Genomic DNA, 27,075 nt, shown 5'->3' with positions numbered 1-27,075 from the left:
GTATAATGTTTTGATATTTTTTCATGTAAATCACTATGAATATCGACAAGTTTGTTAAATTTAGCATCCTAAGATCTAAAATAATAAGAAGTAATATAATTTTGTGATTTTTTTCAAGTAAATCACTATCAATATTGACAAGTTTGGTAAATTTAGCATCCTAAGATCTAAAATAATAAGTAAAGATACAGTACCATAATTTTGTTTCTGTTAATAATATTGTTGAAATAAACAAACAAAATTAAAAAATATTTAAATGAATTTAATTTTTCAAAAAATATAAAAGTTATAAATTGAAATTTTTTATTATATTACTTTTGATACTTTATTCGATTGTGATAAATATTTTCATCCAATTGTACATTTATTTTCTTAATAGAACTGCACTAGGTGTGATATTCTAGATGTCAATATTCTGTAAAAAAAATACACATTAATTGCATAAGTGACGATTTTTAAGTAGATTGAAATAAGTATTATATTATATTGCATGCATATCTTTTATACCTAAAAAATCGGAGTCGGTAGCATCTGCCTCGTAAAAGATATCTTCTAATTCTTTGCTCGCATGCTCGTGTACTGAATCTATATCGGAGTCGTTAAGATTTTCGCAAATTGGCTCCATGTATGCATTGAGGCACTGCATTCCTTAACAGTGTCTACAAATTTCCGAGCATCTTAACCCTGCTTTTCTGCACCCACATCTCGAAGAACAATCAGATGTACAGTTGCAGGAAATAAGTTGTAGTATCGATTCTGGTGCTGGCTGAAGGAGTGTTGTAATAGGTTGCAACGAACCGTTGATTTTCTTCCATCCCCACTGTTCCGGATTTTTGTTATTGCCAAGCCATAACTGAATTTGGTAGAAAACTCGTGATGTATGTTGTGCAGCTGCCTCTGATGTTGGTGGTAATCATTCAAGCCTTGATTTTTGTTTTTGCAGCGAATTTTTAAATTGTTCAAATCTGTATGAATCAAGTGAATAATTTCGAAATTTCTTTGCACCGTATACCATCAATAAAACAGTTTCACCAGCATCTCTTAACTTCTGATTGGGTTGAATTTTCGTTATTGAAAGTTTTCACGACATTAGCCAATCCAAATTCATTTTGCAGGAGTTTGAAAATTTGTAATTTTCCCTTCTGAAATATACTAGACGTTGTATCACAACCACTGAAGGCATGGGCCAGTAAGATTGTATCTTTTATATGCTGGTACGATTTTTGGATTTCTGACGATGAAAATATTTTCCTGTTGATTTTGTCTGTGCCTGGTTTCATGAGAAATATATCTTTATTTTCTGGTGATAATCCGATGAAGAGAACAAGTAGATCAATATCCTCGCCGACTACAAATGTTCGACCATTATTCGACATTTTTATTGCGATTTTAACAATAAGTGTATCCGCATCATCTAATGCTTGTTTTACCACGAATTTTTTATTTTGGAGAAATTTCGTTAATAATGAAATTAATCTGATTTTATTTTTATCGTTTGACAAAAATTTTTTTTGATTGACTGTACATGTCATACATTCATCGAAAATAATTTCTACACATTGGCTATGTAGGTATCGTCGATGCTGCTCAGCTTTTTGATACTCGAGTCATTTTCGTAGCCATCAAATACGATTACGGCATTTTTCCCAAATTGCAGCTCGGCAAATTTTCTTCAAGATCAATGGGATCATCTATTTTTTCCATACAAAAAAAGCATGTACTTTTTAAATCAAATGATGATTCAGATCTTAATTTTTTTTGTTGGTGATAATTTTGACGTAGATGCTTCATCATCAAAAAAAATCTTCTTCGCCGCTTTCACGTTGCTTGGTCTTGTATAATCTTTCCTACAATTTCTGTGGACAACTATCAAATCACTTTCGCTGAGTAACTGGTGTTTGCCATCTCCTCAAGATCTGCTGCAATTACTTAAAGTTTGTATGGCTTCTAGACCAACCGTTACAGCACAATAATAATTGTTGATTGTCAAGTTTTTCTACTCAACCGAAATATCTTACAACATACGATACTAGACGCACACTGTTTAAAAGACAACTAACCGAGTAGTACGCAAGCATTTGGTCGACTGCCGGTGACCGTTACGTAGTTGAGGAGGGGAGCGCCGGGGTCTTTATACCTGGATTTCGGGTCGAGCACAACATTTAATGCTCGGGACTAATCGGATTTTTTCAAAAGAATGTGTTTGTTTATGAGTGTAGAAAGTTACAGCCACTTCGCAATTTTTTTGTTTATTTGATGATTTACGGCTTAATCAGCCTGTATTAAAAGACCGGATGGAGTGAGGGGAAGAGGCAGATCCAGAGCACGATTTAAGGACCAGGTGGAAGACGACTTACAAGTGTTAATACATAGTACGAAATTGGAAGACCAAATCGAGAGAAAAATACTGAGAAAATTATATGGCCCGGTGCAACAGGAAGACGGCACATGGAGAATCAGGAGAAACGACGTTAATGATTCGAATGAAGGTTACAACGACTGTTATGGCTGGGACAAGTGCAGAGACAAGACATGGAAAAACAACAAAGAAAATATTACAATGGAAGCCGATAGGAACGCTAAAAAAGGACGACCCAGAACGAGATGTTTGGATGACGTGGAAGACACCTGAAAACCATGAACACAAGACAATGGAGAAGAAGGGCACAAGAGAGATCCGAATGGAACGACATAGCCAGACAGGCAAAGACCCACGATGCCAAAAGAAGAAGAAGAAGGCGAAGGATAGGAAGGAATGGAAGCTGATTCTAGAACAGGCCAAGAGTTACCAGGGGTTGTACAGCCAATGATGATGATGAATGTCCCAGTAACATGCTTTTAAGGATTTGTTTCTGTGGAAACAATGTGGGTGAATGGAAGCGTTGTATTTTCTCCTAACTTTAAAAAATTCTGTGGAAAAATTGAAGAGCTGATTTTGTTTCATAGTCTTGTCATATTATCCCGGAGGCATCACTAAAATTTTGTTTTTTTTTTAATCATCCGAATATCTCTTTTCTTGTACGAACTGTACAATTTTTTGTGAATAAAAACACTGACTGACAAACATAAATATCTTAAATAGAGGTTGGATTAATAAGATTAGAATGGCCCGCATGCAGCCCAGACCTCAATCCTATTGAGAATTTATGGGATGAATGAAAAAAGCTATTTTCCGTCATCCTAGGCCTCCACAAAATTTGGTACAGTTATGGCCCTGGTAGAGGAATATCGGGCTATTCCCCGGGCAAGGAAAACACATCTTTAATCGATGCTAAACAGATTGCGAGCAGTCGTTGCTGCAAGAAGTAAACACACCCGCTATTGAATTGTTTTGTTGTTAATTTTGTTTTGTTAATTTTAGTGCGTTTGATATTTTTAATTAAATAAACCTTCAAAGCAGTGTTTTTAATTACAGCTCTTACAAGAAAAGAGATATTCGGATAATTCAAAAAACAAAATCTTAGTGATACCTCCAGAATAATACAATAGGAGTATGAAACAAAATCAGCCCTCCAATTTTTCCACAGAATTTTTTAAAGTTAGGAGAAAAAACAACGATTCAATTCACCCCCGTATAATGTCATTTAAGCAAAAATTTGTTGTTATCGGAATAATAGCAAACGACATCAATACAATGTACTGCTACTTCAATACAAAAGGGCCACAAATCAAAATCACAATTTTTAGAGAGGACCTACTCAAAGTTTTGATATTTATTTTTGGTTAATTTTTCTTTCATTTTTTATCATTTATATGCAAATAGTATATTGTTAAAAAGGTATATAAATGATAAAATATGAAAGAAAAATGAACCAAAAATAAATATCAAAACTTTGAGTAGCTCCTCTCTAAAAATTGTGATTTTGAGATGTGGCTCTTTTGTATTGAAGTAGCGCATGTCTGGCACATAAATTATTGAATCTGTGCTTAACTGAACTACCATTATTTCAAGAAGAATCACCCTTTGTAGTTTAAACGGGACTAATGGGAGATATTCTTCTATACAAACAAACGAGCATAAACGCCTTTAATGATCGTGATTCTATAATACAAGCATTGTCTGTTTGTTCTACACTCACCGGCACAAAATTCCGCCACCCAAAATTTTTGATTGATAATTTATAACTATTATTTGTGCTCCGATTTTCTAGATTCTTGCACCAGTTTGTAGGTACATGTCAGTGATATTGTTTGGTTTTATTCCGGTAACAAATAAATTTTGCTTGCACGGCATTACACAGGAGTGAAAGGAAGCGTTGTATTTTCTCCTAATTTTAAAAAATTCTGTGAAAAAATGGAATAGCTGATTTTGTTTCATAGTCCTGTCATATTATCCCGGAGGCATCACCAACATTTTGTTTTTTGAATTATCCGAATATCTTTTTTCTTGTAAGAGCTGTACCATTTTTTGTAAATAAAAACACTGATTGACTCATACAATAGAGGTTGGATTGATAATATTAGAATGGCCCGCATGCAGCCCAGATCTCAATCCTATTGAGAATTTATGAGATGAATAAAAAAAAGCTATTCGCCGTCATCCTAAGACTCCAGAAAATTTTGTACAGTTATGGAATTGTAGAGGAATATCGGGCTATTCCCCAGGCAAGGATAACACATCTTTATTCGATGCCAAACAGATTGCGAGCAATCGTTGCTACGAGAGGTGGACATACCCGCTATTGAATTGTTTTGTTTTGTTGTTAATTTTGTTCTGTGTTGACAATTTTAGTGCGTTTGATATTCTTAATTAAACAAATCTTCAAAACAGTGTTTTTATTTACAACTTTTACAAGAAAAGAGATATTCCGATAATTCAAAAAACAACATCTTAGGGATACCTTCAAGATAATACGAAAGGACTATGAAACAAAATGAGCCCTCCAATTTTTCCACAGAACTTTTTAAAGTTAGGAGAAAATACAACGCTTCCATTCACCCTCGTATAATGCCATTTAAGCCACAAAGTTTTGTTACCGGAATAATAACAAACGACATCAATACATGTACCTACAAACTGATGCAGGAATTTTGAAAATCGGAGTACAAATAATAAAGTTATAAATTGTCAAACTTAATTAAAAATTTTGAGTGGCGGCATTTTGTGCCGGTGAGTGTATAAAGGCCAATAGACTCGGATCGGCAATGCGTGTGATACGTAGTAACGACAATCGTCTTATAAACAATGTGTTATGGGAAAGGCTAGATGGAAGAAGGTTTGTAGGGCGGCCTAGAAAAAGGTGGAAAGATGCAGTCAAAGAAGATCTAGAGAAAATGGGAGTGCGACAATGGGAATTAGTGGCACAGGATCGACAAACATGGAAGGCAATAGTAAACGTGGCAAAGACTCACGAAGAGTTGTGACGCTATTGATGATGATGAGTAGGTAATACATCGTCTGTGTCGTTCTAATACCTCGTAACCCACAAAAATTGGAAAATGCGTTTTTCGCAGATTTGCATAATATAAAACTAAACTCGCATGTTCAAAAAACCTTGTAAGCCATACTTCATTACTTATATTATTAAATGGGTTTCTAATAGCTCGTATCCCCATTGCTGAGGGCTGAGAGTATGAATAGCAATAGTTTTTCTTGTCTCCTGAACAATCGTGATTTTAAGGTTACGAGGTATTAGAAAGACACAGACGAATAGTAAATTTATTTCACACTACGCGGTACTACCTGATTAACATACACATCAATACAATATTAAAACAAAAGAATGTGTGTACTTTGTACGCACGTAAGAAGTTATACTTCTATTATATGATTTCAACGAAATCAATATACTTTTAACAGTTTCTCTACTACTTTCCAAAAATTTTTATTAAAACAATACCAAAAATTAAAAAATAAAAGTATAAAACACACACAAACACATTGAAAAATGCCACAAATGATTTCTGAACAATAATTGTTGCCAAAAATTTTAATTAAATACGTATTTTCTGAAAAAAATTATATAATAATATACTTACAATCATAGAATCTATAAAAAAAAAATTAAAAAATGATATAACTTGCATTGGGCTTGAACCTACTTCCCGTGTATCCCGCCGTATGAGAGTCGAAGCGATTTCAAACTGAACCACCTTCGCGTATACGTCATGTGGGAATATACACAAACTGAACAACTTTTTGACATTTTGTTTATATGAATTTTTATTAGTTTGATTTTTGTCGAATTAAAATACAACAATATATAGAGTAAGAAAACGATACATTAGATGAAAATTTGTAGAAAGTTTGTTCGTAGTCAGATTAAGTAAATTAAAGCATTGCCTACTAGGGGTATAGCATAGCAAGTACTAGGTAAGTACATTATTTTTTTTACATTTTCCAAATAGGTATGAAGATAATTTTTTATTGGAATACAACTGAAACATTTAGAATTACGTACCTGTGGCTTTTCAAAACTATTTAAAAAGTCACTATAATTATAAATTTGATTTTATTTCTGTCCTCACAACAATAAAAACTAATATATTATACAACATTTTTGTTTACCGATAACCTCCATATTGAACAATTATTGACAGATCATTTCAACACCCAATCAGAGCCCGTATAAAGACTAATACCAAACTGTCGGTGTGCGCATGCGCGCAGATCAATATAAATTCACCCTTAATCTCAATCGCGCCTAAAGAAGTATAACTTCAAAAATAATTGCAAATGTTACCTACCATCGTATAATAGAGAATATATTAAAGGAAAAGCGCCTCCCTGCCAAAAAGAATAACAGGCGTCAACTAGTTTATTAGTCCTGCCTTGAAATCCACCCTCTACTTTCATTTGCTTCTGTACTAACCATCTCTAAAAAATATTTTACTAAGTTCATTTTAGAATCGACTTTAAATTACGTTATTTCAAACAACGAAAATATATTAATACATTAAAAACAATTTACGAACATATCAAAAACTGTAAATACAAATTGTAGCAATAAAATTTACCCTGTATTTAAACAATTTTGTTAAAACAAAGCAGGCATGTTTGTTAAAACAAAACAGACATGTTTGTTTTGTTGTTATTTTTTTTAAACCCTGTAGATTTAAGTAATTACTGTATATTATAATTGAAAAAAGAAAAAAAAAAGCAAAAAAAAAGAAAAAAAAAAAAACTGTATAGACTTCCGAGATGTTGAATCGGGTTTATGTCTTAGCGTAGTAAAAAAAAACAATTAATAAAAAATTATAATAAAAAAAAAAACAAATATTCACACACACAAAAAACAACGAAAATGCACTTTGTCTACGAATAAAAATATTGTGCGCTTCAGTTATAGGTAACAAACCTCGGTCAAGAAAAGATAGGCTATAAGACAACATTTGTATGCCGAATTTTGCTGAGAGTACCCAGAAATTCAAGTACCTGAACGACGAGTAGCAGATCAATATCTTATCCCATTCTACAGACTAAATTCAATACCATCGGAAGGGAAAGCGAAGGGACACACAACCCAGAGGCAGTTGTAGATCAAGTCTACAACAAAATACATGAGCAGATTCCTGAGATTGCCATACAAGAAACTCAATCTCATAATATCAAACAGGACAACAATGAGTTGCAAGATAGCCTGGTAAGCGAAATGACACGTGCCTTACAAGAGTTCAATGGAACAAACCCACTGAGCAGACCACCTCTTTTAAGGAACAAACTCTTGTAAGAAACTAGGTGCGCTCTTACACATTGTGAACGCTGAAGTTCTACCCAATCATGTGGAAGCTTATACATTGAAATATTTGCAAATGCTTATCAGAACACCATGGGATATTAATAATGGAAGGACTGATAACAGAATAATACTCTGGGAAAACGACCACTGAGGAAGATTGAATTTATGGGTAGCGATATTGAATACGAAATACATTCGGAGAATGAGAAGTAGGACAGTATTCGAAAGAGCTGAATAAATAATGCTGAGCATTTCAAGACACTCATAACATGATCCAGAAAACACAGAAAACAACACAGCTGAACAATGCCTGACCACATTAAAACAAAAACTCTCCATTTATTCCCAGCGCCTATGTAGATACAAAATTAGTAACAACTGGAAATGCGACAATACACCTTTTGAGCTTTTAGAGGTGTTCTATAGGAAAATCAATTCCACCGTAGAAAATGAAAATAAATCGTAAGAAAGCCGATAAGAATTTCTGACGTTTTCTTCCCTTTTCTTTTGTTCATTTTAACTTTTTTATTACATGTCATCCCTTAGATTACCAGTCTGATTCTTTCCAATTTCTATTTTTGTCCAAACTGGTTTTAAATTTTGTTTCATTTTTTGCGTGTATACGAGATAGTCTATTATGCCTTTTGCCTCTCTGCCTTCTGCTACAAATGTATATTTTTCTTGTAATGCTTACTAGAAGAATCCCATTAATAGGTCGTCCGTCTGGCACAATTTAATGATTTTAATTCCGTTACTGTTTATTATTTCTTCACCCTCTTTTCCCTTGCACCCAAGTCCTTTGATTTCATCTCTCCCTAGCCTTGCCTGTCAGTTTCCCATAACCACTATTCTATTCCATTACAATATGAAAACAGCTAAATAAAAGAATGTTACAATCAAGGAACATTTTGTTAAGTCTAATATGTATACGAACAGAACAGAAGATCAAGTATTAGACGAAAAGGGTAAATGGCCGGGAAGGAGTACTCGTTAACGAAGAATGTTAACAAAAAAATTAAAACATCTTCAACTTTAACTATAGTCCGTCCCACCTTGACTTTACAGTATAGGGAACATAGGCAATGCAGTCCTCATGAGAGTTTTTAGCGCGGTGATGCCGATTTTATCAAATAGAATTTGTAATCGAACATTAGAGAGATCAAATTAAAACTGTTTTAGAAAGATAATCTACAATTTTAGGATTGGTATGCGTTTAAGTTTATTTGATATACTATAGTTATTACGCATATGAATCCTAAAATTGTAGATTGCCTTTCTAAAACAGTTTTAATTTAATCTCTCTAATGTTCGATTACAAATTCTATTTGATAAAATCGGCATCACCACGCTAAAAACTCTCATAAGGACCGTATGTTCCCTATACTGTAAAGTCAAGGTGGGACGGACTATAGAAAATATGAATATAATTAGAATTAGAAAAGAATGGGTAATCTAACATTTAATAATACACATTAAATCTGAATATCATTCATTAGTTTAAAATCATTTAAAGAAATCATACCAGTAGAGCTCGTTCATCTACTAAATGTCCTTTATTGAGTATTACCAAGGCTGCTAAACCACAAAATGCGTATCCGCCATGAGCTTCCATACCAGGACATCCAGAGAATCCACCCTCGTATGTTTGACAACTGAAAAATTAACAAAATTAGCGTAAATACATGTCTATGTACAAAGTTTATTAAAGCAATTTACTATATTTGTTTTTTGCGTGGTTCGTCATCTTAGGTTCCGTCGGGTTCCGAGGCTTTATATCGGTTCTTTGAGCCTTGTTTTCTTTTACAATGGGTAGAATGCTAACCTGGCCCCTCAACCGTCCTCTTTTATCCGGGCTTGGGACCGGCTGTGAGTTGCATATCTATGTTTTATAGACCTGACAAAGGCTTTCGATCGCATCCAAGTGGAAGACGTCTTACATTTACTGTATAGAAGAAACATACCAATCAATATACAAACCATCGAAAACATCTACTTTCATAATCGAATACAGGCAAAGATAAATGGAAAACTAACGCAGTTTATACCAGTACAAAGCGGAGTCAGACAAGGTGACTCATTAAGCCCACTGCTCTTTAATATAATAATGGACGAAATAATAGAAACAGTACGTAAAGGTCATGGTTACAGAATGGGGAACAAAGAAATCCAAATATTATGTTATGCAGACGACGCCGCATTAATCGCAGAGACAGAAGACAATCTCCAAAGATTAACACACATCTTCAATACAACAGCCAAGAAATACAATATGATAATATCAGCAGAAAAAACCAAATTTATGAAAACATCTAAATACCCACTACGATGTAAAATCGAAATTGATGGGAAAATATTAAAGCAGGAAGCAAGGTTTAGATATCAGGGAATAGATATAACCAGTTACGGCGATGTTGAAGAAGAAGTACGACAACAAAGCTTAAAAGCAAGTAAAGCGGCGAGATCTCTTAATGACACGATCTGGAAGAACAAACACCTAAGGCAAGACACAAAAGCAAGAATCTATAAAAGTAGCAATTACATCTATATTGACATACACGGCGGAGATAAGACCTGACACATCTAAAACGAGACGACTACTAGAAACAACAGAGATGAAAATACTCCGACGAATACCAGGGAAAACTCTGTTGGATAGGGAGAGAAGCGAAAACATAAGAAGATCATGCAATGTAGAAGACATTAACGGATGGGTGAAGAAACGGAAACAGGAGTGAAACGAACACATTAGTAGAATGGCAGAGGATAGGATAGTACGAATAGCACGAGATAAGTCACCAAATGGACGAAGAAGTATTGGCAGACCAAGAAAAAGATAGTGCGATAACTTAAACAATTTAGGAGGCTAATATTGAAGAAGAAACAGGCTTTAAAGCCTACATACAAGAAGGAAGAAGAAGACTATGTTTGTTGGGAATAAACCATAATAATTTTACTTTAAAATTTTGTTTATTGAAACACTTTGGAAATCAATTTTTCCACTTCGAAAATAGGTCTGTTTCGTCTTTCTTTACTTTTGACAAAGTAACTACTAGTTTTTGCATTTGCCAGCACATTTGTTACTGTTGCATTTTGTCTTGATCATGGCAATATGCAATAGTGTTTATAAGATATTAATGAATTGGATATAATCGTGTTAGTGACAATATTAGAAACGAAAAAACATACAGTACGACAATAGTATATTGTACAACAAGAGAGAAAAAAGACATATTTCTCACGAGCGCATAAGTTTGTTGGCACGAGCCGAGGCACGAGGCGAGGGCCGCAAATCAAGCGAGGGAGAAATATGTCATTTTTTCAAGTGTTGTACACTATACTTTTTCTATGAATGCGTTGTTGTAAAGAGTTCAAACTTCAAAATTAAATAATGTAGGTGCTTTTAGGTATATTATATGGTTCTTTTCATGAGCATTTTTCAGTGCGTCACAGTTTTTCGATTTCTCTCTAGCAGCGTTTCCCAAACGGTGGGTCGCGACCCAGTACCGGGCCATGAAAGCAAAATGCCGGGTCGCCTCGCCTCGTCGCTTCAGATCTTCAAGTGAACATGAACATCTTTTACACTGCGAAGTTCGTTGGCTATCAAGAGAGAATTTTTTAAAAAGACTTATTGAATTAATGGAAGAAATTTCACTATTCTTAGAACAACATCCACCAACGGCTATGGATGCAATATTTCAATTTAAAGACAGTTTTCATTGGTCAATTGGTTAATCAAGGTAGCCTATCTTTGTGGTATTTTTTTATTACTCGAACAATCTAAATATAAAATTACAAGGTAGCAATTAACTGTATTTAAATTACAAGAGAAGGTGCCCATGCACCACGCACCAAGCAACACGCACCAAACATTATGCACCACGCACCAAGCACCACGCACCAAGCACCACACATCACGCACCAAACACCACACATCACGCACCAAGAACTACGCAACAAGCACCACAAACCACGCTCCAAGCACCACGCCCTAAGCGCCACGCACCAAGCACCATGCACAAGGCACCAAGCCCCACGTACCAAGCACCACGCACCAAGCACCAAGCACCACGTCCTAAGCACCACACATCACGCACCAAGCACCACAAACCACGCTCCAAGCACCACGCCCTAAGCACCACGCACCAAGCACCACGCACAAGGCACCACGCACAAGGCACCAAGCACCACGCACCAAGCACCACGCACCACGAACCAAGCACCACGCACCAAGCAACAAGCACCACGCACCAAGCAACACGCACCACGCATCAAGCACCACGCACCATGCACCAAGCACCACGCACCAAGCACCACGAACCACGCACCAAGAACCACGCACCACGAACCAAGCACCACGCACCAAGCAACAAGCACCACGCACCACGCACCAAGCAACACGCACCACGCACCAAGCACCACGCACCAAGCACCACGAACCAAGCACCACGCACCAAGCAACAAGCACCACGCACCAAGCAACACGCACCACGCACCAAGCACCACGCACCATGCACCACGCACCAAGCACCACGCACACCGCACACCGCACCTCGCACATTGCATCACGCACCTCGCACATCGCACCTCGCACATCGCCCCTCGCACTTCGCACCTTGCACCTCGCATATTGCACCTCGCACTTCGCACCACTCACCTCGCACCTCGGACCTCGCACCTCTCATTCACACACACACACACTCACACACACCAGTGTATGTAGTGAGTATGTAAATAGTGGGTCACGAAGGATAAACACAAAAATAACCGGGCCACGGAAAAATAAGTTTGGGAAACGCCTAACGCATTAAATTGTATGTGACAGAAAAAAAAACGCACGTCGCTGATTACATTTCGCCGGTGACATTTATAACATTTAATCTAGTTGTCAATAGATGGCGCTAATAATATAATATTAAATAATATTATATTATTCTATATAAAAAAATTTAATCTGTACAATTTATATGACTATACAAATCAAAGAAAATACCATTTTATAAATGCAATAAACACAATTGATTTGTTTTTACACCAAATTGCAAATAAAATGTGACAACTGTCAGATTTAACTAAAATGTCATGTTAGAATAAGGGCCGGTAGTTCGAACTCTAATCAACAATGATCACTATCAAATATTTAATTACTGTCACCAAAACTGTCAATGTCAACTTTTATTGGGTTGCTGAAAACATAATTGATTAAAATTATGAGATTAGTTAATCAATTAACATAACAATTATTAACATAATTGATTAAGTAATTTCATATTATGTTTTCAGCAACCCAAACAAAGTTGACATTGACAGTTGGTGACAGTAATTAAATATTTGATAATGATCATTGTTGATTAGCTTTCGAACAACCGGCCCTAAATGTTATAAATGTGTATTTATCACGGACTAACCTTTTTTTCTATCATTTGTGACGGACTGAAAAATGCTCATGAAAAGAACCATATGCCTAAATTGTTAACTTTATTTATAGGTAATATTCACAAAATTTATTTATTTAAAATTATAAACAGTTCTATTTTAACTGTTTTGAAAGGTAATTTCTGGTAAGTTTTGCTTCAACATATTTTGTTTGACAAAAATAATTGTGTTTGTATTGTGCATGTTACCATGGAAACCGCGATCATATGTATGGAAATCGGCGGAGAACCCGTGAGATAAATTATTTCTCACTGCAATGGCAGACTTTTCTCACTGTGTGAGAAATATTTCGGTTTGAATGTATGTAGGTAAGTAGTGAGAGAAGTTGCACATTGTATAGCATCCACAGAAAAAGAACTTTTCTTTTCTCAAAATACAAAACACTGATAAATTAAACAAATGTTGTTTTTGTTACTTGGTGAAAAATTCTTCTAATAATTTACTTTTATCTGACTCATACATATGTTCACATATACATGGGTACAACGCATTTTAAACAGAGAAGTCTTAAAGGTGAAGGTGACTTACATAGACTAGACTTATAATACTAGATTTGTAGTAAAAGGTATATTTTAAAATACCCTAAATAAGGGTCACATTAAAACAAAACGTTTTTGAATTAAGAAATCCATCATCAGTGTTTCTAAAAGCACTAAAATTAAGTATAACCTAATTAATTGAGAAAAAAGTTGATAGGTTTAAAAAAAAAGAGGTCATACTTTCAAAAAATAGCATGCCTGAGCCACCAAAATGTTTTGGGTAAAAACCCTTTAAATGTGAACAATTATGTTATGTTATTGTTCACATTTAAAGGGTTTTTACCCAAAACATTTTGGTGGCTCAGGCATGTTACTTTTTGTAAGTATGGCCTCTTGTTTTTTAAACCTCTGTCTCTGTCAACTTTTTTCTCAATTAATTAGATTATACTTAATTTTAGGGCTTTTAGAAACACTGATGATGGATTTCTTAATCCGAAAACGTTTTGTTTTAATGTGACCCTTATTCAGGGTATTTTAAAATATACCTTTTACAACAAATCTATAGTTTTGTGATTTATGGTATACAGCCAGCTACAGGAAGTTTATTTTCCTCGTGGATACTCTTATGTATGTTATATGCTTGCACCCGTACCATTAACAAATCTTTTTAATGCCTTTTTTGCGAAGTCTCTAATGTGCTGTTTGTAGATATTTTTTCCACAACTATCCATGATTTTTAACTTCTGACCAAGAATTTGTAATTTTTCTCAACACTGGGTACGACAGGGATCTCGTGAAATAAAGGTGTCACTGCGCCGAAACAAATTTGAAAATTGGGGTGGAGCAAAGCCATTCGTGAGTAGACGTTAAAGAACGATCTCCTCAGAATTTTTAGTGTTGCATTGTTTCTTTTACTCGCGGTATTTAAATTTGATTTTATTTTTCTTCGTTTTTTTTTATTGTTGTTGTTCTACGTTTTGTATTTGTATATTATGTTTTAATTATTTTAGTTTTATCCATTTTATGCAAAAGTTCTTTTTGGAACTCTAAAATTAAAGTAAAGGTAAGTGAATAATAATAATTGTAATATAAAAAAGTAGATATACTTCGATTAGTGTTATTTAATTGAGGCCATGAGAGCCTGAGTGGCCTAACTGATTTTAACATTACTTTACATAATCAAAGAAAATGATCAAAAGCTATCAATGTCCGATTGTTTTAGTAATTGTATGTTGACCAGTAATGGTTCTTGGTCAACATAAAACGACTAAAACAATCGGACATTGTTAGCTTCTGATCATTTTCTTTGATTATGTAAAGTAATGTTAAAATCAGTTAGGCCACTCTGGCTCTCATGGCCTTAATTGTAGCATGGAGCTTAAAATTAAATTATCCGGACGACCTGTTAATAGTCAAAGTCGAGAAATAATTGCTAATGTGTTACCCTTCATGAAAAAGGAAGCTGAAGAAGGTGTCACAATACCTCATCATAGCATAAAAGAGCGTGTGGTAGCAGCGACAGGTGTTTCCGAAAGTACAATAATCCGTAGAGTCTCAGTTAAACTAAAATTGAACAAGTTATGTCTTATAGAAAGTAGTAAACAAATACCTACACCATATTTTATATGGTATCCATAGCAGCTTCTTGGCACTTCTTTATGTTGGCACTAATGGAATATATGTAATTCCAGGACAATGCTCCTCGTTTTTCTCTCCAAGAAAACATTGTAACAGAAAAAAGAAGCAAACTTTTGAAGACATTGACAAAGAGGTGTTAAGGCGTATTATTCATATTTGCATACGAGCGATGCATAAGTAGGTACCTTAGCTAAAAAATATTCTGTCTGAATTCAAAGATGGTGGAGGCGGTCAAGATTAATTATAAGAGACACTGGTTTCCGTTGGAGAAAATCAAAAACAAATCGAAGACTTCTAATGGAAGGAAATGGAAAGATATGACATCCATAAGCTTCGTACCTATACACTACTTAAGAGCTGTTAATAAGTACAGAGAAGAAGATCGCCCTGTAGTGTATATGGATGAAACATACGTACAATACATTCACTTAACACAAAAAACGTTACTCATTAATGTTATTATTGTTTCAGAATTTTCAGTAATATTTTACAATAGATAATGTTATTATACATACCTTTTAAATTAAATAAAATAATTTTGCCGAATTTTTTACTGTAATATTAAAATGAATTTAAATTATTACAATGATAGTAAAAATCAGATAATTATTGCGTTATTTAAATATTTATTTTGAAATGTTAAATACTTATTAGTAATACAGTTTTCTTCCAATTAGGATCTTTTAAAATGAAAGTGCTTTCCTTTTATTCTATACAATCTTTTAAAAATTTCTTACCTGATTATGAATCTACACGTCATGCAGAGTGTCAATTATTTAAAACTCATTTCTTTAGATATCATACTAAAAATACCCAATATTACTGTGGTCATTCAGATATTGACAACAATATCTGAACAAAGCGGTAATATTCGTGTAAATTTCATCTTTTTCTGATAGAAGGCTTTCTTTGTCTGCGCAGTACAAGCCCCGCCCATTTCACGAGATCCCTGTCGTACAGTACTTTTAAATTTTAACACAGTTCTGAAGATTGCTTTAAAAATCGAAAGCGCTCAGCTATACTTTAAAAAATATTTTACACACTTTTAAAATACCTACTTTTCTTTTCGCAAAAATTAAAGCTTAAAAAATAGTTTTTAATAGTACATAGGTACCTTACTATCCACTCTGCAGTATTCCTAAACAATTCTGGAGTCATGATTCCAGTAAGACTAGCTATTGAAAGAGCACAATAAGCTCCTCGTATATCAACCTCCCCATTTTCATGCATTTGAAAAGATCCATCAACCTGCCGTACCCTCCATAGAAATTCTTGTAATTTTTTCCTAAAAGAATAAACTGGTTAAAAAGATTTAAGACGCCACATCAGCGCATCATCAATAGTACTTCGGGAGATAGTAGCACACCTGTTTTCGAAAGTTCTGCAAAACTTTGGCAACAGTGCGTCGGCATCATTTGACACTATAACATTACATGACATTAACTAAGATGAAGGCTCAATATTGTGACAATATACTCATAGGCGCGTTAAATGGAAGTACTAGAAAACAGTTTTATTGTAAGTAAATAAATATTTATAAAAATAAACCAAAATAGGTGAATATTTTATTAAAAGTGTGTATTTTGGTTTTTTCATTTAAATTTTAAACTATTGATGATATTTCTAGAATAAAAAATCCTCCTAAAACTTTATATACTCGCATTAGAATTCGAAATATTTTTACGTAAAATATATCTATCTACAAAACTCACAATTAATAATAATCTATTTTTTCAAATAGTCCGACAACTTAGTTCTATTACACAAAAATATAAATTAATTATAAACAAACATTACTTCCCTATGGATCAACACTAACGAATTTCAATGTCTTAGAAAATAATACACACTACTGCACTGAACAGATATCGATATACAGTTGAGTCCCTGAATCTTTAGCCGTGCGTCATCATTTAAAGCATACGAAATACGTCGATGATAAGTCGGAAATTGAAATTTACTAAACGCAACAGCAAGTCACTTACTGTCACTTGCTGTTGCGTTTAGTAAATTTCAATTTCCGACTTAGCATCGACTTATTTCGTATGTTTTAAATGATGACGCACGGGTAAAGATTCAGGGACTCAACTGTAGATAACAGAACAGATAAGAGAATCGTGCTATTACACTTAGAGAGAACCAACGGACGTTTGACAAAATGACAGTGACTATTTTTCTATGTTGCCTAATCAGTTATTAGTTATAATATTTTCGATTTCTTGTTATAGATAATCAATTTTAGTAGTTCCAATGTGACATAAAATCTAGGATAGGGATAAAAAAGTTTATTTGAAGAAAGTGTATTATTTTGTTATTCTTTTATATATTCTTTTGTTAATATTTTATTTAATTATAAAAAAATTTCCACATTTTAACATATTTCTCCAATTGGGCTCTGTACCGCCATTCTTTACTATATTACGAATATGTGTGCCAAATATCTCGACAAATTATTCAAAATTAAAGCTGCAATCTTGGAACGCGTTTTCCGTTTTGATGACGCGCTAATGGAACCTCTTAAGAGGATGGGTACGTATTTTCGTCTGCAATCTATTCAAATGGGGATTCATTTTTTTCGAATCCTGAGAAAATTAATAAGTATTTTTGAACAATTTAAACGCAGAATGAAAGATTACGTTATTAGTGAGGGCCGAAAGTCCCCGAGAACTTCTATAATGTTTATTTTAATAAGTTACAGAAGTGAAAAACTAAGAGAAAATTTAGTGTGATTTTTAATTTCAAATATCTCATTCACAATAAACTTTTTATTTATTCGAAGGGACTTTCGGCCCTCGGTAATAATTTAGTCTTTCATTTTGCGTTTAAATTATTTAAAAGTATTTATTAGTTTTTTCAGGATTCGAAAAAAATAGACACCATATCCGTGGTAATATTTTCCAAATCTATGTTTGTCTTACAACGCACTCAGTCGAATAGCATATTGTCAGCATATTGTCAGTCAGACCGTGACAATCAGTGACAATTTTAAATATTTGACGTGGCATCGGGAATATTTTGAGTTGTTGATTAAATAATATTGATATATAGTGTATTTGATAAATAATTGATTTAAGACGTGAACTTAATAAAAAGTTATTTATTGTGTATTACTTGTGCAAGATCCAAGCAAAGAATACATCAGGATAATATATTATGTGATCCAAGTATTTTGTTGTTAAAGATGTTTAAAATTGTAAGCGTTCCATAATAACAATATATTATTAAAAAACCACTTTAACACTTTTCCTCTTTTCTCGATTGAGTATTAGTTTTTGTTGTACATATAAATTATTACAATCACTGAATAGATAGTTAGTGAAAAATTAGACATTTATTAACTGAATTAATAATTTGCAATTATACAATAAATAACAGTTATCCAAGAACATTCAAACGCTTTTAAGTTAATGATGACATTTTCAAGTAGAATGACATTCTAGTAATGTTTACATATCCATACCCACACCAGTATGAATTTTACTACACGTAATTTGCCGTGTAAAGACAGAAAAAGTAGGGATAGCCGTAAAATATTTGCGAATTATGTACCCATGGCCTTAAAACAAAATTTTAATTAAAAAAGTCAGCGATATTATGAGCAATTCAGCCCCGTGATGTATTACCAAAATTATTTTTAATATTTTGCGTTAAGTTAAAATAACTATGACAGATAACTGTCTCGACACCTATTAACGTAAATTCCGTGTGATGTATCGCTCACCGTTACGAGATGAGCTATATCCCAGAAGCTAAAAAGGAAGTAAGTATTGTTTTGTCTAACAAAGAGAACCTTATGTAGAAAAAGTACAAGTTGAAGCCAGAAATAGAATGATGATAAGGTGTGCCACAACGTATATTCCTATTCCATAAAAGTAGATTATGTAGAACAGTAAAATCCCTTTAATGTTTATAAATTTAAAAACATCTTTACTCTTGTTAGTGCGGCAGATTCGTGCAAATATTATAAGAATTGTGAATTTAATGATAGAAGCATATAATTTGGACCACATATACTACACATATAAAGGTTCAAATTTAGATAGGAGGCCAGATTCAGATTTTGCCTTTTACAAAAATGGTGGTGATTCAAAATGGCGACTATATATATATGTGACTAATAGCACGATAACTTTTGAACGAGACTTCAGATTTCAACCAAATTTGGTATACAGGTTCTTTTTTTGATGTAAAAGATCGAGGTATTGAACCGGAGGAATAGGTTTACCAAAAGTTGTGTTTTTCCTGGTTTTTATGTAAAAATATGTTGTTTTTTTCCAATTATTTCACCCTGTAAGTATAAATTTTTTAAAAAGTTAATACGGTCATTAAAAAGAGCGTATAAATATTTTTTAGGAAATATTTTTAACTTTTCAGTTATGTTAATTACCATTTAATAAATGCAAAACATATCTTCACATGTACCTATATGCAGCAGATTCGTGCAAATATTATAAGAATTATTGTGCATTTAATGGTAGCATAGGCGTAACCAGGATGATCCTAAGGGGGGTTACAACTACCTGAAAGGGGGGGGGGGGTTATAACTACTGGAAGGTAGTTTGAGGGCTATGGTGTTAAGCATATAGAGCTCTAAGTACATCCCATAATATAACCCCTAAATCCCCCACTGGTTACGCTATGAATGGTAGAAGCATATAATTTGGACCACATATACAGGTTCAAATTTAGATACGAGGCCATCTCAGTTTTTGTTCCTTTTACAAAAATTGCGGGCATTCAAAATGGCGAATATACATATGTGAGTAATAGCACGATAACTTTTGAACTTTTCAACTAAATTTGGTATATATGTTCTTTTTTGATGAATAATATCGAGGTCTTGAACCGGAAGAATCGGTTTACCAGAATTTGTGTTTTTACTGTTTTTTTTTATGTAAAAATATGTTCTTTCTTTTTCAATTATATATTAATTTTTCAAAGAGGTAATACCGGCGTTGAAAAGAGCGTAAAAATATTTTTTAGGAAATATTTTGAACTCTTTAGTTATATTAATTACCATTTAATAAATGCATAACGTATCTTCACATGTAGGTACCTATGTGCGGCAGATTTGTGCAAATAATAATATAAGAATTATTGTGCATTTAATGGTAGGAGCATATAATTTGGACCACACATACTACACATACAAAGATTCAAATTTAGATATGAGGCCATCTCAACTTTAGTCTTTTACAAAAATGGCGGGCATTCAAAATGAATTTGCCGCCCATAGGTACATGTGAACATACGTTATGCATTTATTAAATGGTAATTAACACAACTAAAAAAGTTCAAAATATTTCCTAAAAAATATATTTACACTGTTTTCAATAGCGGTATTACCCTTTTGAAAAATTTATATATACAGGATGAAAGAATTGAAAAAGGAACAACATATTTTTACATAAAAAAACAGTAAAAACACAAATTCTGGTAAACCGATTCTTTCGGTTCAAGACCTCGATATTATTCATCAAAAAAAGAACATATATACCAAATTTGGTTGAAATTTGACGTCTCGTTCACAAATGTAATCGTGCTATTAGTCACGTATGTATAGTCGCCATTTGGAATGCCCGCAATTTTTGTAAAAGGAACAAAACCTGCGATGGCCTATCTAAATTTGAACCTTTATGTGTGGTCCAAATTATATGCTTCTACCATTAAATGCACAATAATTCTTATAATATTTGCACGAATCTGCCGCATATAGGTACATGTGAAGATACGTTTTGCATTTATTAAATGGTATTTAACATAACTAAAAAGTTAAAAATATTTCCTAAAAAATATTTTTACGCTCTTTTCAATGGCGGTATTAACTTTTTGAAAAATTAATACATACAGGGTGAAAGAATTGAAAAAAACAGCGTATTTTTAAATAAAAACAAAGAAAAACACAACTTCTGGTAAACCGGATCTTCCGGTTCAAGACCTTGATCTTATATATTAAAAAAAGAACCTATATACCAAATATGGTTGAAATCTGTAGTCTCGTTCAAAAGTTATCGTGCTATTAGTCACATATGTATAGTCTCCATTTTGAATCCCCGCCATTTTTGTAAAAGGCAAAATCTGAGATGGCCTCATATCTAAATTTGAACCTTTATATGTGCAGTATATGTGGTCCAAATTATATACTTCTATCATTAAATGCACAATTGTTTCACATATCGGCTGCACTATGTATCTCTCGATTTGTCTTTTGTATAATTTTTCTACTTTTAAAAGTGTGTATTACCGTTCTATATACGTTTTTAAAGTAGTTCTACTTTTTTATATTCAATTTTTATTTTAATTTTATTATTACCTATGTTTTTAATTGCTATTTATTCAGTTGTTTTCTAAAAACAAATCAAAAGATAAAGCTAATCTTACAAATCCTTACATATTAAAACTACAAAGTTATCTCGTAACTTCACACATAACGTCGCGTTGTAAAACGACAGTTGATATATCAGATAACTCAAGAAGTAACGCAAGTAGTTAAGTTAAATATGATTGATCACACCAATTCGAAATTTGGGGGGGGGGGGGTCATGGATCTTGATGGTGAATACTTTTCTCTGATGCAAGGTCACTTTTAGTCTTACCACCAATAGGATAAGTGGGCTTTCAAATATTTGGGAGGGGTCATGATCCCGTGACCCCCCTCTGGATCCGCCAGTGATTCAGCGATTATAACTTAACTACAGATAACTTTACCTTATATTTAACTTGAGTGATACATCACAGGACTGATTCTAACATTCAACATAATATAATATAAGCAATTAAACATACCTATTTATTACATTTAAAGCTTCTTCTGTTCCTAAAATGACTAAGGCATTTACGGCTGCATATGTAGTAGCCAAATGAGGTATCTGACCAGGTCCTCCGCCAAAACCACCATTAGGACTCTGGCATCTACAAAGATATGTATAAATGCAATGAAAAATATTCTACAATTCATATACCTTCTATAGGTATACTAATTTTAATGATTCAGAAGAAAATAAGCTTACTATTAGTTTAACTGTTTTAACACTCGGATCATCATCTAAATAATAACAAAACTGCACGACTGGGGTCTATTGGGACCAAAAATAACGCTATATTTTTATGGTCTTTAGTATTTTTGGAACACAATATTTTCATTTGTATTTAGGTATAGGGTATTTTCTTGTTTATGCCTACCTTGTATGAAATTAAAATATGCAGATCACACTTACAAAAAAATCAAGTTATTTTACAAAAACTGATCAAAACAATAATCAAACTGTACTATACGCTCTGAGCTTCGCTGGTGTCGTTACTAGCGGATTACTAATGCAACTTTCGCCGGTAACTTTAAATTATTTTATTATTTTAATTGTTATAGCTTAATATTTACAACGCAAAAAAGTAATTAAATTGTAATCGATTTTTTAAAAATTTTGCTAATCATTTAAACGTTCTATTAATGAAATATTAATTTCTTACTTCGGATACTTTCACACTTATTGTGTAGATGGCGCTTAGATTAATTTATAATTACATATTACGATATATTAAAAAAACTTAAATTCAGTATTTAAAACGTAAGTATATTTAAGGTGATACAGTAGCGATCAACAGGTAGCCAAAACGCGTTCCAAGATTGCGGCTGTAATTTTGAATATTTTTTCGAGATATTTGGCACACGTATTCGTAATATAATAAAGAATGGCGGTACAGAGCCCAATTTGAAAAATATATTAATATGTGGAAATTACTCTGTAATTAGATACAATATTAAAAAAAACCGAGACTGCTGAAAATACACTTTCTTCAAATAAACTTTTTTATCCGATGCCTAGATTTTGTGTCATTTTGGAACTACTAATAAAATAAAAAATATTAGTAGTTCCAAAATGGCACAAAATCTAGGCATCGGATAAAAAAGTTTATTTGAAGAAAGTGTATTTTTTTGTTCTTCTTAATGGCGGTACAGGCTCGTTTTTTTAATATTGTATTTAATTACAGAGTAATTTCCACATATTAATATATTTTTCAAATTGGGCTCTGTACCGCCATTCTTTATTATATTACGAATACGTGTGCCAAATATCTCGAAAAAATATTCAAAATTACAGCCGCAATCTTGGAACGCGTTTCCTCTTAGGGTAAAAATATACACCACAGCTTTGACCAAGTAATATTTTTTCTTATTAATGTTTTTAATTTCAATGTTTTAAATTAATCACTTTGACATTTATGTCAAATTTCCACCGAACGTTCACTGATTTATCACTACTGATCGCGAAATTTTAAATATCCCCTCTACCTACGAGCTCACAGCGTATTCCCTGTTTTTAAACTATACTCTGTTTTTAAACCAGGAGAAGTAATTCAAATTTACCGCGCCGTAAGGGTTGTCTGTAACTGGTCCAACCTCAGGTAAGTTTACTCCACTGTTATGAAATTTTGACACTTTGACACTATTGGCATTCCATAGTTTAATTTAGTTTTTTTCTCTCTCTCTGATTCTGGCTTTGGTTTAGAACTAGAACTTTTAGCCACGTAATTGTATAACTTATCACTAAGTCAGGGGAGTAATGTGTAGTGTGTGTGTTGAGTAAGTGTCTTGTTACTTTGCAAAGTCGACGTCATTGTCTTTGCAAAGAGACGCTAATTGTATCCGAACGTCTGCGGTCCCTCCGGTCAGCGATTTTTGTGTTTTCTGCATTATTGCTTTAATTTTTAGATTTTTAATCTCCTTTTATATAAAAACCAATTGTTTTTAGAACTCTCTAGCGACGTGTTAGTAAAATATAATATTTATGGATTACCTTCAAATGGCGCCATGATCTGCCAAAAAAGAAGATTTTGTGATTTTTCTAGTGACTTTCTTGGGTATGAATTTGTCTTTTTAGTTTACTCCTCCTGGTTTAAAAACAAGGAATAGGAGCAGTAAACTCAAAAGACAGATTCACACCCAATAATGTCATTAGGAAAATCAACAGATTCATCTTCTTTTTTTGGTTGATTATGTTAGTCTTCGACGGTAATCCATAAATAGTACATTATACTAACACGTCGCCGTCGCGAAAGAGTTCTATATAACCCTCAATATATCAATCAACGATATAACTAACCCTTTTTTATATAAATGCAGACTAAAAATTTAAGGAATGATACAGAAAACACTAAAAACCGCCGGTGTAACTTAATTAACCTACGAATTTTAAATGCCAATAGTGTCAAAATTTTATAATTTAGTGGAGTAAACCTGCCCGGGGTTGGACCAGTCACAAAGTATTGCGGGTAAATTTAAATTACTCCTAGTTTAAAAACAGGGTATAAGAAACAAAAAGAGTTCAGAAAAGTTCTATACACAGAAAATACATAAAAATTAATCACGCAGACAGTTTCTTGGGTTTTTTGCTGAATACACTCAGCTCAGCAGGCTACAATATGATCCATGTTTAACCAACATTTGCAAAAATATAAGGCTTCCTGCTCTTACAGAAAAGAATTTTCTGGGCTGTCCTAGAGACCTCCTATCTTGTCTTTCCCAAAACAGACTGTTTTTAAGGCAATTGTCACAGTATTACATATCGTGCACATCTTAGTCTATTGGTCATTGTATACCTCACTAGATTTTTCTTTCCGAAGAGAGACTCTGACTCATTGTTGTGTCTGCGTCTCCATTTGTTTGTCACGTAATCTCTGTAAGGGCCATATTCGCTCCGTGCATGACTGACGCGACACCTAGCGTAGTCGCCTGACATTATTGGCGACCACAATTTGATGCTAAACGTATTTATTTATTTATTCACGGGCAAGCCCTATTCAGATATAAATGTTACAGTGTTCTAAATTATCATAATATAACATAAATTATCATAATATTAATTTTAACTATTTATAATGGGAAATAAGCCACAATATTATTAAAAAAATGATTTTTATTAACGTTTCGACGCCCAAATCGGGTGCCGTTGTCAAAATACAAAATACTACTAACATAAACAAAAATGTTGTTGCTTAGTAAAAAAATTCTTCTAATAATTTATTTAATTTGACTCATTTATATCGGCAATTCAGATACATATGATACATTTTAAAGTAGAATTATTATATTATTGATATTATCTATAATATAAACAAAATTATAGTAAAGTCAGAATTTGATATTAATTTTGAGAGTAAATTAAATGTAAGACCAAATACTTACGATGTCGGGATAGTATCACGAGGTTTTTCCTGGTTTTCCCTCGTGATTTACTATGAGATCTCTAACGCGAGAATTTTAATGTCACCGTTGCATGTGGTTGTCTTTTTAAAGACAGATCACATGCTATGATTTTTTTTGTGACGGAAATTCTTGAGTTGGGATTGATTTCATGTAATCGAATGAACTATCTTTCAGTAAAGTCGTCTCAGGAACGCAACTCATAAATATTGGCTATATCATTTTAAAGTCTTCTACTTTAAAATGTATCATATGTATCTGAATTGCCGATATAAATGAGTCAAATTAAATAAATTATTAGAAGAATTTTTTTACTAAGCAGCAACATTTTTGTTTATGTTAGTAGTATTTTGTATTTTGACAACGGCACCCGATTTGGGCGTCGAAACGTTAATAAAAATCATTTTTTAATAATATTGTGGCTTATTTCCCATTATAAATAGTTAAAATTGTAAAAATGCCACAAGAAAATAGCTTCAGAACAACATTAAGAAACCGGTATGGGCCTAGCGTGTGTCAAAATTTTAGGAAATTGGAAACCTTCTACGAGAAACTGGCACACTGTCAAAATTCTATCAAATTCTTAAAACGATGTAGAGATAACAACTTAATACCGAAGGGCTTGAGGTTACGGCCAGCATACTCAAGCAGAAGACTCCAAAATATTCTACATAGAGCCAGTTTGTCAATGATCCGGGAAAGGTTACAATTTCACAGGTCAAATTTATTTTTTATTGAACAAGACATCGTAAGTATTAAAGATTTGCTTTTCGGAATGATATCAAATTCTGATTTTGATCGAATTATTTTTAGTTTACACATAATTTATCAAAATTCATATCAGAAACAAAGAAATATACATTTAAATAAATTTAATATTCTTTTAGAACAAAATAGTATACAGTCGGAAAAATTAAAGAATACCCATGAACGAACATATAAAACACGCTGTATTTCCTGTCACCGTGTCACAAAGAAAATTGCCCAGCGCAAGTACATGTAACAAATATTATTACATGTACTTGCGCTGGCCAATTTTTTGTGTGACACGGTGACAGGAAAATACAGCGTGTTTTATATGTTTGTTCATGGGTATTCTTTCATTTTTCCGACTGTACATACTTTTGATAACCTAAATAGAAATAATGACATATTAGCGACATTTGTCAATCTATCAAATAGACAGTTAAATGCAACGGAGAATTTGGTATTGTCAAAGGGTTTAAACTATGCTGTTACTCATCCATCTATTCCAAAATTAGACATAATTAGTTCAGTGGAAAAAATATCCCAGTGTTTACCAACTCATGAAAAAGAACAGTATAGGGTACTATGTAAACTTGAATTGGAAAAGACAAATAAAATTGAACAGAACATCAGTAAAGAGGAAATGAAAGCTTTAAAAACTTTAAAAAATGATGACTCCATAAAGATCCTACCAGCGGATAAAGGAAATGCCACTGTAATAATGGATAAAATACAATATGAGGACAAAATTACAGATCTAACTACAAATGGACCTTATACCAAATTAACGAAGGATCCAACGAAAACACTGGAAAACAAAATCTATGGAACTTTATTTAAATTTAAAAATGATCTAACATACTATCAAAGAAAATTAATGACACCTCATTACAGTAAG

The 27,075-nt window shown here is 33.1% G+C and overlaps 1 protein-coding gene across 2 annotated transcripts in view; it reads right to left on the bottom strand.

Moving 5' to 3' along the window:
- The window catches only part of LOC114328619 (protein farnesyltransferase subunit beta), a 53,824-nt gene that overhangs the window by 6,298 nt on the left and 20,451 nt on the right, over positions 1-27,075 (bottom strand). For both annotated transcript variants that reach the window (XM_028277510.2, XM_050654341.1), the window contains exons 4-7: positions 22,016-22,141; positions 16,344-16,514; positions 9,202-9,331; positions 6,688-6,817 (exon numbers count right to left, since the gene is read on the bottom strand). In XM_028277510.2, the coding sequence (XP_028133311.1) occupies positions 6,688-6,817; positions 9,202-9,331; positions 16,344-16,514; positions 22,016-22,141 (557 nt within the window). The remainder of the gene's footprint in view (positions 1-6,687; positions 6,818-9,201; positions 9,332-16,343; positions 16,515-22,015; positions 22,142-27,075) is intronic.

This window comes from Diabrotica virgifera, chromosome 6, assembly GCF_917563875.1.
Source record: "Diabrotica virgifera virgifera chromosome 6, PGI_DIABVI_V3a".
NCBI classification, from domain to species: Eukaryota; Metazoa; Arthropoda; class Insecta; order Coleoptera; family Chrysomelidae; genus Diabrotica; species Diabrotica virgifera.
Note: the sequence above shows the minus strand (reverse complement) of the source record. Positions and strands in the feature narration are given on the sequence as shown.